This window comes from Maylandia zebra, linkage group LG5, assembly GCF_041146795.1.
Source record: "Maylandia zebra isolate NMK-2024a linkage group LG5, Mzebra_GT3a, whole genome shotgun sequence".
NCBI lineage: Eukaryota > Metazoa > Chordata > Actinopteri > Cichliformes > Cichlidae > Maylandia > Maylandia zebra.
The window spans coordinates 17,619,957-17,636,792 of record NC_135171.1 but is presented as its reverse complement, the minus strand read 5'-3'; the positions used below and the strand labels follow the sequence as shown (position 1 = coordinate 17,636,792).

Genomic DNA, 16,836 nt, shown 5'->3' with positions numbered 1-16,836 from the left:
TTTGGGAAGTTTGACCTTTGCATCTTGAGCATGATGAATATTTTTTCTATAATTTGATCACTTTGTGCAGTGCAGTCCTGTCAAAAAAAGCATGTACCGATATGACCTCTCTGGTGTCAGAAGTTTCTTCCTTTTTCCACCTCTGTGCCATTGTTTCATCCACACACGAATCTGTGGTGACTTTTCTTCTTTTCATTTCTTTCATTTTTTTATACTGTGCTTTTATTTTCCTCTGCCAAAGACTTTTTTTTTTTTTTAAGGGAAAGTGTCTGACACTGTTGTATAACATCATGTTAAAAAAAGGAAAAAAAGAAGAATTGTTTTGGGTATATACAGGATACTCTTACCATCCTTTCTGAGTTGTGAGAGTGGTAGAAACACTGTTGGTGCTCACATGTTCAGAAGATGTGACTTACCTGATAGATACAATAGTTCAATGTACTGCAAGTAGAACCAGTCTCGGGGGGTGATGTGAAGCTACTGTGACCAAACTGTTAAGAGCTGTCGCCCTCGCGGAAGTATTAAATGTTGTGTCCATTTGTGTGTAGTATTGGCTTAAGAGTGGTTAAAGGCGCAAACATGCTGTATATAGTACACTTGCATATTTTAACTTAATGCTAACTTCCTGCCTCTCAGCATTCGGTCACAGATTCTGTTTAATGTTTGTTTTTTCATTGTCTTTGAAAAACAGCCGGTCGGGTAGAACTGTGACACGGTTCTGAATTACTTGCGGGGGTTCTTCTGTTTACTGGCATTTGGATATCTTTGGAATACTCCCTTCCATGTCTTTAGAAGCACTAAGGGGAAAAACAAAATACATACAATAAAACTGAGAAACTGAAATGGATCTGTTAACCCAGCTGCCTGCTTCTTATTCTCATTGCTGTTCCCTCTCTCATCTTTTCTGTCTAACATTCTCCCAGCATTCTTTTTCCAGATGATAGCTGCTCTAATTATTGAATAATAATAAATACGGCAGTGGTTGTAATCCATAGATATAGCCAGATGCTGGAAGAGTGCTATTTTACAGAATACTCTGGTGTGTCTTTGGTGATTCACAAACTTTTGGTAGCACTTGGCTTATTCAAAGCAATAAACCAATTAGTCTCATGTTGTGAAATATCACTGAGGTGTACACAGACTCTACTATTTAAGAATAACTTAAGCATTCAGAGTCTTATGGGTATTAAAACAGTGCTTCATCTGCTTGCCCGCAGCAGCAACACCGTGCCTTGAATAATTCAGTGTCTCCAGTGTGTAAAACATGTATGTGCTCTCACAAGCATATGTCACACCATCCCTGAATAAAATGTCCTCTCTAATTCCTTTAATTTAACACTAAAGACAAATGACACATGTCCACTTGAGGAAATAACCACTGACTGACATATCATTGCTTCTGTTACCACAGGACGTACCCCGAGCAGCAGGAGAGTAAAACCTAAGGATGTTCGGGATAGAGTGAGTGAAGCATCCTGGGCTGTCTTGCTGTGGCACACTAGCGTGATACTATGATTTTTCCTGCTCTGGTGGTTGCGCTTTAACTTGAGGTTCTTGCTCTGTGGCCCTCCCCCCTCCTATTTTTATGGATAAGCTTGGAAAACATTTGCTGTGATAATGCTGCCAGTCTTTTCCCTTTCTTATAAATGAGGCACAGGAACATTGCCTTAAGGAGGATGTGCCAAGATGGCTACAATACAGTATTTATACAGTTAAACTGTAATTTTGACTGAATTCAATGAGAGTTGGTAAGTTAAAAAAAAATGAATGAACAGGATGCTCACCACTACTTCCCTTTAAATTCCACACTTGCTATTAAGTATCCAGGAATCCCATTTAAGAGGAAATAAGGTTTTTTACTTGTACGCCCCATGAGGCTTGGGAGCAACGCAAAAATATGAGGCTGCGGGCACTTTTCTCTTTCGTGGGTATGCAAAGCAAACATTGATCTGATCTTTCTTCCTTATAATCTTGCTTATATACAGTACTGTACAAAAGGCTTGAGTCACCAATTGTTTCTTAATTTGCTTCTAATAAGCCAGACTTTTGTTATTTTAAAAAATGTGGTCAATAGTTCAAAGTTTATCAGCTGCTTTTTCACTGAACTTTACTCCAGTCTTTGTGCCTCACAATTTCCATTCATTCAAGTATAAAAATGCTTCTGACTTCAGGGATGTGCCAGGCTCGTCTTAACAAACAACTTGCCAAACAACTGGTTTTAAATGTTATTTTTAGTCACCGTGTTTCTGATAAATGGTCAACAGCATTTGTTGTAGATAAAACATTATTTTTGTACCAATGAGTTGATTCCTAAATATTAGCTGAAAACTTAACATATGTCCACGTGGCTTTCAGCATGCGCTTAAAATGTTGAGGAAAGGGGACAAGAAAGGATTTGAAAAAAACAGATGAACAGGATCTGAAAGTCATGTGCTTAAGAAACAGGTTAGAAATACAGCATAGACCTGGCACAGGCTCTGAGATATGCACCTGACCCTTCATTTGATCCCTCTACTGTTGACTGAAGCCTCACAGAAATTGTCTCAGTGCAAGGGTAGCTAGATTCTTAGGAAAGGGAAACGGCTAAAGAAGAATGACATACGCCAAATATACAAGAATTGGACTAAAAATCAGTGGCGACATTTTTGAAGGAGTAATGAATTCAAATTTTATATTTTTAGTTGGTGTCAGTGAGTGTCTACAGCATTGTCATGGTTGGATTTTGACCCACCATATAATGATGACAGCTTCATTTTTAATGATTACAATGATCCCGACCACACTTCCAAAGCATTGCTAGATAGAAAAACTCACAATGAAACAGTATCAGGCATAGATTCGTGTTACCAAAAGAAAAAGAAATGAGTGGTGTCTCAAGAGTTTTTTCACAGTAGTGTATCGCATATTCTAAAAGAAGGTTGGTAATTCTCCATGGTGCCCTGCAGTGGGACAAATCCTTGACTTCAGTGTCCACTGTTTCAGGTGACATCTCCTGCACTGATGTCTTTCGCGAGTTTTCTCTCCTCGCGTCTCTCCAGCCTGAAAAGTTGAGAAGAAGGAGCTTACAGTTCAGCAGCTGTAAGAAGCCAAAGTGATCACTGCTGACCCCTCACTTCATCCGACCTCTCTTCAGTCACTTTGGAATCAGGCAGGAGACTGCTGCGTTCGATTAGAAGACACGTTGGTCCGCCGAAGTGAATGCTCTGGGAATGAAAAAAGAAAAGTCAAATTCCAGTAGGCACAAGTTAAAACTACAGCAGACTTGTAATAGTTGTAATATTCTCTCGTAAATAAACTTGGTCAAAGACAAACAGTTCTATTGCACTGATGTTTTAGCTGACTTACTCCAGTTTTGATAATGTTAGTCATCCAGCAGAGCTGACATTAACATTTGATGACCTTTAGACATATAACAACAAAACAATTCTCAACCTGTCCAACTAATATTGCATAGGGTCCCATTACAAAGTAAACTCAACCTTGGACCTGTCTGAGCATGAACAATGGGACCTGGAGCTTGAGTTGGATAGGACATCATGTAGATGCATCATCAGATTGGAATCTGGGGAGCCTGGAGGTTCGATCACTGTTCCTATTTCGGTTAACGGGAAGTACAATTTCTTTATGTGCAACAGTTTTTGGACAGATGGTCATATGTGCAAGGAATGTCCTCATGACTCTCAGGACCCGAGTTCTCCCCGGAGAACAGTGCAATGTAAGAGGTGATGATTGTTATTTACTGTAATTTTGAAAAAAAAAAAAAATCTCAGGAAGCAGTTGAGCTTCCCAAACTGTGGGTCTCACACCCACACCAACAAAATTAAAAAAAAAAAAAAAAAAAAACACAGATAAAATAATCCGGGTTTGACTGTGTTTGCTAATGCTTATGCAAATATTTCCACGGGCTTAATGACGCTCTCTATGATGAGTAAATGAAACTTGACCTTTAAATTAAGTGAAGTAATCCTTTAACATTTCTTCAGCATTTGTGATGAAATTTCTGATAAAATGATTTTAAGTGTTTTGTAACTGATGGCAGAAGTCAAATAAAAAAATCTACTGAAATTATTAAAGGTCTTGTGGAATGTTTTAGCGGACTAAACAATGGTTGTTGTTTAGTCCGTGTTTTGTTGCAAATCCAAATTTAAGCACCAGCATAAAGTACCGGGAGGCCCTCTGAGCCCCTGGCATCAGACAGACCGCTGTGTAGTGTGTCAAGTGCTACTTGGCGATTGACTATAAATGTAAGTACGGATGTTATGATTAAAAGACAGTTACTGAAGGGTGACCATGTTTGTTAGACGGTACTGGACTTCCAGGAGGATCGCGATTGGGCAGCTAGCGACAGTAAAGCACTTGCTAAGTAACGTTTCGACTGCTACAGCAGCGATGAAGAAGAAAACCGGAAGTGTAATTTTTCCTCCTGCTGGCGATAGCGTAAGCTACTTTGGTGTCATCGTCTTATCGGATTGGGGTTGGCAACAGAAATAACAACCTTATTTCGTGTCCAGCCACGAATACATATTTTCGTTGGGGTTTCTGGAGAGGTATGTGTATACTGCACATCCCGTAGTTACTAATAAAAGCGAGAGATGTCGCGGTCAGCTGTCGTTATACAATATACAATACAACTGTTCCTGCTAGTAGCTGCTAACATTAGCCGGTTAGCAGTGGCCTACGTTGGCTAACGTTAGCCACTTGTTCTAAAATGCACTCAAACAGGAACCGACACCGGTTAGCATTAGCAAAGCCACCGTGCCAAGCTAGCTTTCCTGAACTGGCTTTACTGATTAAAGTGTGGTGTGATTAAAGAGTGGTCAGACACATGCAGTCATTCTGTAGCTGAAGCTTGGTCCGTAATAGTTGTTTATTATTTAATTATCAGGCTTTATGACAGGCACTGAATGTGCCAGAAATGTAATGTTAGCCGCTAAGTAGCGGATTAGCCTCAGTCACATAAGTTGCGTTAAGAAGCCTTCCTCTTTATTAGGAAGTGATAATGACATAATTCTAGCACTGTTGCGGTCCACGTACTGCTTATTACATGTCAGCGTTTGTCCCCGTGACACCAGGTCAGTTGACAGTGTTTGTTATTGTCGTAATTTTCAATTACATGGGTTGACAGGGGAAGAAAGTTTAAAGTACAATTATATCCGTTGTGTAAGTATTTGGAACACGATGCGTATTTTAACTTGAACGCAATACATACTATATTCCACTCTCTGCTAAATGCTTACTTTTTCACTTGGCGAGGCAGTGTTGTATGCATATAGCATTAAAGCACCACAGCAGTGCTGTGCATGAGTTACAAAACAAACAGTCACAGCGCCATTAGAGAACAATGAGAGATTGGATAAATTGTTTTTAAAATTCGGTGCTTTTTGTAAGATGTACTAATTGGACAACTTCATCTTTTAGGAAAACAGAGGCGAAGTAATCACTTGATATTTAAACTTCACTCTGCAGCCAGAGTTGAGCTATTTCTGCCTGTTTCTCCAGTTAGCGTTAGCATTTGCTAATAAATAAACAGAAGCCTGTACTGGTTACGTGTTGTTCAGTGTGAGATTTTACTGCCCTTCTCTGCTTTTGTTGTTGTTGTTAATTAACACACTGTTAGTCTTTTCAACCCGATTTCACTCTAGTTGAAACACATTGAACATGTTAGGAACCTTGGCCTTATTTTGGACAGTGGTCTTAGCATTCATAATCATACTAATAAGGCCAACACAACTGCATATGCAGCTTTCTAACAGTATAACCATATGTCAAAAAAAATTCTTATCTCAAACTGACTGGGAAATGGTCCATCCATTCATATCAACCAGGTTACTGCTGTATTTGCAAGATTATCCAAATCATCAGCTAGATAACTTCAGCTTGTTTGAAATTAATTGGCTGCCACTGCAATACAGAAATGCCTTTAAAATGCTTCTATTTGTTCCTAAAGCACTCAGTGGTTTGACCCCCAGTACATCTCGGACTCTGAGACCTCTCAGGTCATCAGGTGCAGGTCTGTAAACTGTTACCAGAATGAGATGAAAGTTTGCTGAGGGTACATTTTGTTATAATGGTTCTCTTCTTTGGAACAACCTTCCCACTGACCTGATGTCAGTTCCAACTGTGTCTACATTCAAAAACAAACTTGGAGCCTCTTTATTCTTGCAGGCATATGATTAATAACTTTGTGTTTGTGTGTGACTGTTAACGTATCTCTCTTATGTTGTTTTTATTGCCTTAAGAGATTGTAGAGCTACATAGTTTTAAAAATATTTTTATCTTTTGTGGCAAGCACATTTAACCTACGTGTAATGAAATGTACTATATAAATAATATTTGCAGTGATATGTTTAAGAGTTTATTAAATATTTAATAGTATTGATATTTAATAGGTCAGGTGACAGTGCTGGATGCAATGTTTTTTGATCTGCTCTAGTTGAAGCTGCAGTTACCTTTCACAGGCATATTAGGGTTAAAGCCTTCCGCTACCCAGAATGATTCATTCATTCAGAGTTCTTCATTCATTCAATCATTCAAATCTATGCAGTCCAGAGTTCAGATCCATAGTAAAACAGGATATGCTTTGATTTCCTAATGTAAAGGAATACATCTGGACAGTGATGTCAGTGTAAATCCAGATTTATGCAATTCACTGTTTTTGTTTTCTCACTGTTTATGTTCTCTCAATCATCAGATGAACAACAACGGGAACAAAAGAGCTCCAACTACAGCCACTCAGAGACTTAAGCAGGATTACCTCAGGATAAAGAAAGACCCCGTGCCTTACATTTGTGCAGAGCCCCTTCCCTCCAACATCCTAGAATGGTAAGTTCCTCATTAGTCAGGAAATATTGGGACTTTTTGACTCTTGAGGTCCAGCCAGGGAAGGGTGTTTAGGGCCATCGACAAAGTTTAAAACCTGTGAATATTCTGTAGAAAAATAATAAACTAAACATTTCATGTGTAAAATCAGGCTAGTGTTTTACACCAACAAAATTGAATCGTGGTTTCCAAGATGAACAGATGAACAGAATTAAAACTGCATCAACTGCTATATACAAGTGAGTATTTAGCAGTGGATGCAGTTTTAATTCTGTTTTCAGAGCTTTAAAAAATTTACAGTGCTGTGTAAAAGTCTGGAGGCAGTCCTCATTTCTTTATATTTTGCTAAAAAAAAGTGACATTGGTGCAGCAATTTCTGAAACATGTGCAAACTTAAATGGAAATACAGTGTACAAGGCAAAAGTTTGCACAGTTCTGAGTTGAAAGGCTGAAAGTCATTGATGGGTTTGTAGCATAAACCTATTCGCTGGAACGTTGAAGGCAATATAATTACACCGCAAAGCAAGACACGAAGTAGGCAAGCTTCATGTTACTCGTGCACGGGAGAGAACCGGACAAACGCCGTTCCTTCGCTTGGCCCCAGTTGCTCTCGTCCGTTCTCCCGTATCACTGTCCTTTTATTGAGGTTACATGAATATGCATAGGTTCATTAACATATGACGTCTACATACACAAAGAGTACCGTGTGTGTGTGTGTGTGTGTGTGTGTGTGTGTGTGTGCTACTGCTGATCAAAGGGTCATAAAAGCACACAAGCAAACATCCTTGGTCAGGAAGAGGGTAGACCCCCCCTCATCCTAGATAACACAGTAAGGAAGTCTAGCAGTTCATTTATACACAAAAAGCACTTAAACTAAAACAAATGTAACTACGTTAATCCTACCATAACAATTAAACAAGGTACGAACTTTCCCATGCTCCCAGTGTGGAATGCACACCAGGCCTCTGTAGCCTGTTAAAGATCACACAACTTATCACTACACAATTGATTATACACTTCTAAGCATCTATGGTTAAATATTTCTAAGCATAAATGAGTAAATGTTTCTAAGCATAAATGACAATCAACAATACAACTCTATCAGTCATTATCCTTCACTATGTCTTGAATTCTTAGGCAAGCTTTTGTGTGCTTTCTTTTTCTTTAGGAATAGTTCTCAGTGCTTCTTGAAGGACATGGTGCAAAACTACTATTTTTATGACTTTTAAATTATGTTATTGTTGTTTTTTGTGTATTTGACTTAAGAAATTGGAAGAAATTGTTCATTGTTGCAACAGGCTTCTACAGAAAGTAGTGAGTCAACTAAAGAAGGGGGAACAAAATATGTTTTTCCAACAGGCTGCTAATAAGAAAGTCATTTCTTCGAACCATTGTCTCTTATGTGTGTACACAATACTGAGTCATCCCTTTTTATACTGGAATGAATCCTAGGACAGTGTTAGGTAACTTGACAAACAAGAAAGCAAAAGTTAAAGTGAGTGGAAAAAGCAACCAATGTTCAAACATTTAAAAACACGTCTGTAGAACTATTGCGTCAAGACCACTTTGGTCACGTCAGAAAGACTGGTTCCTTGGAAAGATTTATATTTTTTAGAAGGAAAATGTATAGAAATGAGTGATGAGTAAAGACTGCACACTACTGCACCTCAATAGTGGCAAATACAGGCTTAGATTTGAATGATAATACTGTTAGCTCTATTTCTGCGGTAGAAGGAAACCCATATGAAGAGTGACACTGTACAAATTGTATATATCCCACAGACTATCCTAATGATGATCAGGTATCGTTTCCTGTAAAGCTATGAACAGGTTTTTGTTTTTGTTAATTTTGTTTATACTCATTTTCTTTCTATTGGGAGATGTCTTAAAAATCTAAACCAGTACAAAAAAGACGTATAGATATTGGAGAAAAAGTGCAATTGACCAAAAATGTTCTGAATACGTGACATTTAAATAATGAAAGAAATATGTAATTGAGCACTTTTAGCACTTAGCTAAATATTAGCCATATAATTTGATTAGCATTTCTTGAATGGATGTTTATTAAAGAAATTAATGGTTTTAAATAAAGTCATAATGAGCGCTGGAATGTGACATGGCCCTCAGTAGTGTGTTTAACTCTTAAAAGAAAAAATATATATATATGATATTAAAAAAATATGATATTTTTATTGTAATTATTTAGACATTTGAGCGTGAGTTTAACATGATCAGTGCAGTACTGTGCAAAACTCTAAATTCACCTCTTGGTTTTTATATTTTGCTTCCAAGGAGCCAGACTTTCTTAACATTTTCAAAGTGGTCTGGAGCAGTAGTTCTCAAGACTTTCTGAACATTTTAAAATCTTTAGACACTCGTTGCTTTTTCACTTATTTTCAGTCCAGTTCTTGTTCTTTGTTTTGTTTTGTTTGTTTTCTTGTTTGCCTTTGTGTTAGACCAGCAGTCCCCAACCCCCGGGCCTCGGACTGTGAGTCGTTTGGTACTGGGCAGCGAGAGTTGAGGCTCAGGTGTGAAATGTATGGTTTTCAGGGTTTTTATCGGTTTTCAGCGTTATTTTGTTATCGTTTTTATCGTTAACTCTGTTTTCCTGGGTCTTTTCACGTGTGTTATGAATAAATCTTCTTTTTTTTGGTACCGGTACTAGTTTTATTTTGTTGTATTTATACGCGACACCTTAAAGGCCGGTCCGTGAAAATATTGTCGGGCATAAACAGGTCCGTGGCGCAAAAAAGGTTGGGGACCTCTGTGTTAGACCACTGAGTTAATGCAGCTTGCAGTTAATGTGTATTGTTGAGCCCTCCTGTGCATTTCTTCACTGTAGTTTTTGAATGGAACAGTGAGAGAATAAAAATCACCACCTGATATAAAGAGTAATAAGAGTAGCCTCAATACAAGGATTCACAAAGGTCAGCAAATTCCAGGTGGGAGACAAAACTGTTGGAATTGATGTGAGGGAAGGTGCGGAGAGGTAGAAACGTGAGGAAAAAATTAATTTGGCTCAAAAAATAAAAACAAACAAGACAACAACAAGTAAGGGAGCTAGGAGGGGGCAAAAGTCCCAGCAGTTTGTTTCTTTTGTATCTTGCATCATGTATGAAACACAGGCACACTAATTAACACGTAATTACCTTGTGGCTGCCATTGCCAGCAGCTGCCACTGTGTGCATTCGAGCATGAATGCTGGCGGCGGTGTTGGTTACTAGTGTCGGTTATGTTGAAAGGTCTACAAAGATTCATTGCAGAATAGACAACTTGGCAAAGTAGGCATTTTAAATCATATCTTAGGCGCTTTGTGACTAGCAGCCTGTCATTCATTCATATATCTATCTGTCTGTCTGTCTGTCTATCTATAAATTTAGATCTTAGATCACAGGATGTGAAAGATCTAAATTTTTAAAAAAAAATTGGAGGAGAAACAGAGTTTGATTCTGGGCCATGCCAGCAAGTCTAGAGATGACTTGTTTAGTCAAATCTGAAATAAGTGATTAACTTTTTTTGTTCCTCTTTTTCAGGCACTATGTAGTCAGAGGTCCTGAGAAAACCCCGTATGAAGGTAAGAAATGCTAAACACTAGAAAAAAACTTGTGTAATGTGTGAGTTTAGATGAGTTAATAACTGATAACATCACCGGAATGATCAGGTGAGTCTTTCTCAGGTTAGCTTCATACAGGTATGACTAATCCTTTGGGGGTCTGTTGCTTTTGATATATCACAGTGTTGTATAACATATATTTATATATGTCATGTCTAATTTATAGGTGGATATTACCATGGAAAACTTATATTTCCCAGAGAATTCCCCTTTAAACCACCAAGTATCTACATGATAACGCCAAACGGGAGATTTAAGTGCAACACAAGGTAGGACTGTAGCTTCTTATTGCGCAGTTAATTTAAGCGTTAAAGCTTTGAAAATGATTTAGGCTGCGTTTTTAGAACTTGGTCATAAATGTTCCCGTTTCTCCACAGGTTATGTTTGTCCATCACAGACTTCCACCCGGATACGTGGAACCCAGCGTGGTCCGTCTCGACAATCCTCACGGGTTTGCTCAGCTTCATGGTGGAAAAAGGACCCACTCTTGGCAGCATTGAGACCTCTGATTACACAGTAATTAAAACAGACTATCCTATTTGCAACATAATGACATAAATGACCTGTTATGTCTCAGGTATTTCATGTCTTCTTTCTTTTCTTTTTTTTTCTAGAAAAGACAGCTATCAGCCCAAAGCCTGGCTTTCAACCTCAAAGACAAAGTATTCTGTGAGCTGTTTCCTGATGTAGTTGATGTAAGTATGAGGGCCTTTTTTGGGGGGGGGGGGGGGTTTGGGGAGGGGGGACGTTCATCAGGGACTGATTCCATCCTAACCTTCTCCTCCTCCTTTCTGCCAGGAGATGAAGCAGAAGCAGAAGGCCCAGGAGGAGCTTAACGCCCGTACACAGCCTCTCCCCTTACCTGATGTGGTGCCTGATGGAGACCCCCAGCAAGCCCACTATGGCCTCCCAGCCCTCAACGGTGGTCCTGCCCCACTAGGGGGTGCCAACCCTGCCCCTGGCCAGCAGCAGGCCAATCGTAACCATGGACTACTAGGTGGGGCTCTAGCCAACCTCTTTGTGATTGTAGGCTTTGCAGCGTTTGCCTACACAGTGAAGTACGTGCTGAGGAGCATAGCGCAGGAGTGAGAGGAGCCGGTGTTTTAGGGCAGCGCTCCCCTCCCCCTGCAGGTGAGCCAACTAGTGGACTCGATATTCTACAAACACACTACGTGGGGTGGGGAGGGATGTTCATTCCCGATCAAACCCCTCCACAACCACAACCTCCACCACCACCACTACTACCACTACCAACAAGGACTTTGGAAGAAAAAAACTCAAAGCCCACCTAGCCAGGAAGGACTGAGGGGAGGAGGAGGAGGTGGGGGATGGACGGGAGTGGCTGTAGAGCCGGGGCCGGGGAGACTGGAGGGGTTTATTAAAACGGTTGTGACCTACTCTGTGCTTCTGTGGTTTATATCACTTCTAGAAACAAACTTGGCTCATGGGTTGTGGGAGAGTGTAGCTCTGTGGGTCACTTTGTTGCAGACTTCACAGCAGACATATTGATTTCCTTTGTGAAAATGAACTTTGCATAACTGGAAAACTTGTTTGTTGATTCTAAATTGTTTGCCTCTGCCAATCACTTCTTTAGAAAGCATTCCCATCTGCATTGTTTCCTGCTAATTCATTAGAGGAAATAAAATCCTCAGGGGATGAAGAGATGATTTGATCCAGCTCCAAGACTTTTTTTTTTTTTTTTTTTTTTTTTTTAAGAGTGACATGAAGAGACCAAATACATACAAGTCAAGTTTCATGTAATCAATTTCCTCGGAAAAACCTCAAAGTAGTAGTTATGGTTTCCACTTTCTGTGTCAGGGGTGTTACATCTTCTACTTTCTGTTTCCTATGAATGGGTTTGAATGCATTCCTGGTATACCATTCAAAGGCTGCCAGGCTACAGTGCTGGGATACATGCCAAGAATACATTAGTGTAATTTAGTAAAGGTTGGACATGATAATAAGGACTTGCAAGATGAGTCTGTGGCCAAAATAATGATGAATCCATTAATTCCCATCCAAGGAAGTATAAAAGGCAGATTCTGTGAATAGTGTAAGATCAGTAACTTTTAATAATCAGACACAATATGATAAAGAAGCATATAGCAGCAAAACTATACGTGCACTTATATGAAAATGGGTGTTATAAAAGAAAGCTCATGCTTGTCAGTACTTGTCAGTTTATCTCACTGTCTGAGATTAAGCACCGGTGATGCGTCACTGACTAAGAGACTAGACAAAACTCCAGCCTTGATTTCTATTCATATATGAAGGCAGAGAGCATGAAGAAAACAAAAGTTGGCCTTTGATCCTGTGAAGCAGCTAAAGCTACACGGTCAGAGTTAGATGTTAGTGCAGATGGTCTCTCCAGTCAACCCATGAGCCAAGCATTGTCTGCACAAAAATAAACGGAGACAAGGACCTTTTAATTTGGCTTAGCCAATCAGTATAGCAGCAATCTACATAGGATTAAATGAGGAGACCCATGCAGAGAACCTTTTTTTTTTTTTTTTTGTTTCTGTATATTCCTTTTATTTCTTTCTTTTTTTTTTTCTTTTTTTTTTAATCATTTTTTCTCTTTGTGTTTTTGTTCTCTTTTATTTATAGAAATGTCCAGCTTGTCTGTCGTGGCTCTAAGGAAAACACCCAGTGATTTTTCTTAGGGCTGTGCAGTCAAACACGCGGTCGTGTTAGTGGTGCTGGCTCACGCAATTGCTGATGATTTACTGTTGTGCATTGCATTTAGTAAAAGCTGGTTCTACTGTACTGCATCTAATCCTTCCACAGGAAGAAAACTCCGAAAGCAGAAGATTCTCTTGTTCGTTGCTCTTTTCTCGGCGCCATCTCAAAATCAGACCAACATGATGATTATGATGAGAGTGCGTTTGTGTGATTATACAGCAAATGCCCAAATTACCATGCTTCAATTAATCTTGTGTGGCATTGTCTCTGTTTTCATAGTAAAATGCAAATAAATTACCCTGCTCAGTGGGGCATTTAATAATAATATCTCCATTTGCTTAATGATGACGCAGTGGTTCAGTGGTCAGCGCCTCACAGCCAGAAGCTTCTGGGTTTTTGCAACTTCCTGGTGTCTTTCTGTGGGACGTGCCTGTTGTGTTTTCCCCTGAGTGGTTCAGTTTTTCTGCCAGCATAAACAAACGCATGCATGTCAGGTTTTCTTTTTTTTTTTAAATTGGAAGTAAATGCTTATGAAGACCTCAAAGTTTGTAGAGTGAAAAATGTGACTTCCATGTAAAGTTTTTTGAGGGTTTAGACTAAAAATAATACATAGGTGGAAGTCCATTCTCTGACAACATCACATGCTGTTTTTATCTGCTGCACAGATAAAATCAGCTTAACAGTTCAACAAAACTCAAGTTTATTTTCTCTTTAAAAAAAGAAGTCAAATTTAGGTCCTCGTAAAGTTTTAATAGTCAACAAATGGTTAATAAAACAACTATGAAAGATACGTGGACTTGCATGCACGCACACCCTTTCTATAGAGTGAAGTTCCACAGAATATTATTTACCTGAGGGCAAGACTTCCTTGGAAATGACACGGCCTCGTGATCAGGGAGGGCTTTAAAAAGCGTTCAACCAGTCAAACTGGCACAATACACCTCTTCTACACTCAGAGACGCAACGCTCAGCAGCAAACAAGCAAGTAAGTATTTCAAATGATTCTTAGATGATTTTGTTACTGAGCACCTGTTAAAGAAAAGCTGAATTTCTTCACGTTTCAGTTTTACATTTGTGAATATTTTATATTGTGTCTATTTTTCCCCTCCACTCACCTATTTTGTGTTTTTTCTGTATCGCAGAAAAAGCAGCCTTCCACGCATTGCTTATTCTGCATATCTGATACGAGCATGGTCACCGCCGAGGAGCTCGAGTGCTGCGTGTGCTGCTACGAGTATTCACGCAGCAACAGGATACCGCGGGTCCTCCACTGCAACCACACCTTCTGCGCCCCTTGTCTGGAGAGAATGTCCAAGCTGGAGGGTGCCATCTACACCGTCTCCTGCCCTCTCTGTCGTTGGATTACCTGCACCAGAGCCAGCTTGACTTTGCCAGGGGCTCTGTGGGTCAACACAGAAATCTGGGACCAGATTTCCACGGAGCAAAATCAGAATGAGAACCATTCAATGGAGGATTTAAAAGACCCAAAGTCGCTACTCATCGAGCACTCACTGTAAGTATAAGCTTCAGAACTGCGGTCCAGTTCCTCTGGGGTTTTTTTTTTGTTTTTTTTTGAGAGAAGTTGTAGTCTGTATCTTACCTAGAGATCTCAATAAATAAAATTTCTCCTCTTTCCTTTTAGACCCGTTTCACAGCATTCACGTTTGAAGTCCACACTCTTGAGGGTTTTCAGCTGCATGCCTCTGCAGAGCAGACACTAAGTGATTAACAGCAGGATTTGTACCTCTTACATGTTGTTTAATCGTAGACTGAAGTGTGCAAGACCGTAAAGTTTGCATGATCTGAGCTCCACGTAATGGACCTGCACACAGGGCTTCGGTGAGAGTTTGCGTCTTGTGAAGAGTGAAGGCCTGAAAGTCTTCCGTGCGGCTTGACTTTGTGTGAACTTGACTGTGATTTGGAAGGCACTGAATCTGCCTCCATTTAAAGTTGTGACTGTGAACCTTTTTGTTGTTTTATATCAGCAACAGCAAATGTACTAATGAAAAAATAAATCAGATCAGCACTGTTTATCTGAACAACGAAGATGATTTAAAGCATGATTTTTATAATATGATTTATTTTATAATGAAACTTTTTTGTCACTTTACCTGTTTTATACATTTTTAAGAAAACAGTGTCATTTTTGTTAATTTTTTTCTATTATAAGAATCACAAAAATGAAGAGTTTTAACTAAATACAGTGAAATGCAAACTGTCTACTATGTATGTAAATAGCCGTCTGTGATACAAACATGTTAATGAACATCATCTGTGAATAAAGTGTTTGGAACTGAAGGAGCACATGTTCAGTTTTCAAATATGGGAACCGTTTAATAAATGTTCAAAAGTATCCAGCACTCATTGTTTTCTTTGAGACTCTACTGTACTCTGCTGTGTTTATTGACACCAAGAGCCAGCTATCTCTGCACATATGTTACTATGTTTCACAATCGTATAAAAACCTTAAATCATTGACCGGTTCTTCAAATTTACCTGTAAAATGGGCCCGCCGGTGGGCCCATGGTCAATAAAGGGTTAACCATCGTAAAAATGTATCACCCTTCTATGCTGTATTCTTTCACACATGTACAGGTCACACTGCTTGTGAGCTTCCTGTTAAAATTAAAGCTCTCATCTCCCCTATTGTCTCCGCTCATGTCAGTTCCTTACTAATAACCAGAGATGGGCAGTAATGCGTTACTTGTAACAAACGTAGCAAACCTCCGCCTACCCCTCTCCTGCTTTACAGGTAAAAATAGAGCATATAATTAAATTTTTGCTTGATGCATAAAGTTAAAAGATTAAAACTGATAAAACAAGTTTTAAAAAGAGACTTCCATTTGATTACATTTTGTATGATGGATTATTCAGAAAAAGTAGAATTGGGCTGAAAGATCTATCGCTTTATCACCTATTCAGGTTGTAAATCGTGTTTTTAAAAAGTAACTAAGTAATTAATTACTTTTGAAATTAAGTAATCTGTAAAGTAATGGGATTACCCTTTGGGGAAGTAATTAGTTACTGATTACTTTTTCAAGTAACTTGACCAACACTGCTAATAACAATCCAGACCTGATAAGACTTACACATGGGGAAAGAATTTACTGATCATTTTACCATTTTTTCAAGTTACTATGAATTTCTCCTCGGTAGTTTCAGTTTAGGAGGAATTTAGATACATGTAGGTAGTTAAATTCATGAATATGGCCGTTACGCCAGGCTGCTCTTTGTTGACTTTAGCTCTGCTTTCAATACGATACTCCCGGACAGACTAATAGTTAAACTGCTGGAAATCGGACTTCCTTCTACCACCTGCCGCTGGATCAGAGACTTCCTCTCAAACCGTGCACAGAGAGTTAGAGTGGGCCTCATCTTTCCTCACCCCTCAGCCTCAACACTGGCTCTCCACAAGGCTGTGTACTGAGTCCCCTACTGTACACACATGACTGTGTTAGTACCCACCCAGACAACGCAGTCATCAAGTTTGCAGATGATACCACCGTGGTGGGGCTCATCTCTGGGGGAGATGAGACGGCGTACAGAGCTGAAGTTCAGAGGCTGACAGATTGGTGTGTAGATAACAACCTGGACCTCAATACCACCAAGACAAAAGAACTGGTAGTTGACTTCAGAAGGAGGAAGTCTGAGCTGCAGCCTGTCAGCATCAACGGGGAGTGCTTTAAAAGGGTCTCCAGTTTCAAGTTCCTGGGTGTGCACAT

The 16,836-nt window shown here is 39.4% G+C and overlaps 2 protein-coding genes across 8 annotated transcripts in view; both read left to right on the top strand.

Annotated features, from left to right (window-relative positions):
- The window catches only part of LOC101487998 (arf-GAP with coiled-coil, ANK repeat and PH domain-containing protein 3), a 58,788-nt gene extending 54,945 nt beyond the window's left edge, over nucleotides 1-3,843 (top strand). For all 3 annotated transcript variants that reach the window (XM_076883898.1, XM_004545131.2, XM_076883897.1), the window contains exons 25-26: nucleotides 1,412-1,461; nucleotides 2,983-3,843. In XM_076883898.1, the coding sequence (XP_076740013.1) occupies nucleotides 1,412-1,461; nucleotides 2,983-3,051 (119 nt within the window). In that variant the 3' untranslated portion in view covers nucleotides 3,052-3,843. The remainder of the gene's footprint in view (nucleotides 1-1,411; nucleotides 1,462-2,982) is intronic.
- A 249-nt stretch (nucleotides 3,844-4,092) lies between these two features.
- Nucleotides 4,093-15,467, top strand: ube2j2 (ubiquitin-conjugating enzyme E2, J2 (UBC6 homolog, yeast)). 5 transcript variants are annotated; one of them, XM_076883899.1, is made up of 9 exons: nucleotides 4,305-4,437; nucleotides 6,692-6,822; nucleotides 10,353-10,393; nucleotides 10,599-10,701; nucleotides 10,810-10,948; nucleotides 11,047-11,127; nucleotides 11,231-14,099; nucleotides 14,257-14,627; nucleotides 14,757-15,467. In XM_076883899.1, exons 1-7 carry the CDS (start codon nucleotides 4,390-4,392, stop codon nucleotides 11,519-11,521), a joined length of 834 nt encoding a protein of 277 aa, XP_076740014.1. In that variant the 5' UTR covers nucleotides 4,305-4,389; the 3' UTR covers nucleotides 11,522-14,099; nucleotides 14,257-14,627; nucleotides 14,757-15,467. The 5 variants fall into 5 exon arrangements, with proteins under 5 accessions (XP_024658197.1, XP_024658196.1, XP_076740014.1 ...); XM_024802429.2 differs by lacking the exon at nucleotides 4,305-4,437 and adding an exon at nucleotides 4,093-4,244 and having other exon boundaries at nucleotides 11,231-14,627; XM_024802428.2 differs by having other exon boundaries at nucleotides 4,298-4,547; nucleotides 11,231-14,627.
- Nucleotides 15,468-16,836: the final 1,369 nt, after the last annotated feature.

Coding starts and splice junctions, on each gene's coding strand:
- ube2j2 (XM_076883899.1), top strand. CDS start 4,390: ATGAAGAAGAAAACCGGAAGTGTAATTTTTCCTCCTGCTGGCGATAGC. Junction 4,438..6,691: donor TTCCTCCTGCTGGCGATAGC/GTAAGCTACTTT, acceptor CTCAATCATCAG/ATGAACAACAACGGGAACAA. Junction 10,949..11,046: donor TTGAGACCTCTGATTACACA/GTAATTAAAACA, acceptor TTTTTTTTCTAG/AAAAGACAGCTATCAGCCCA.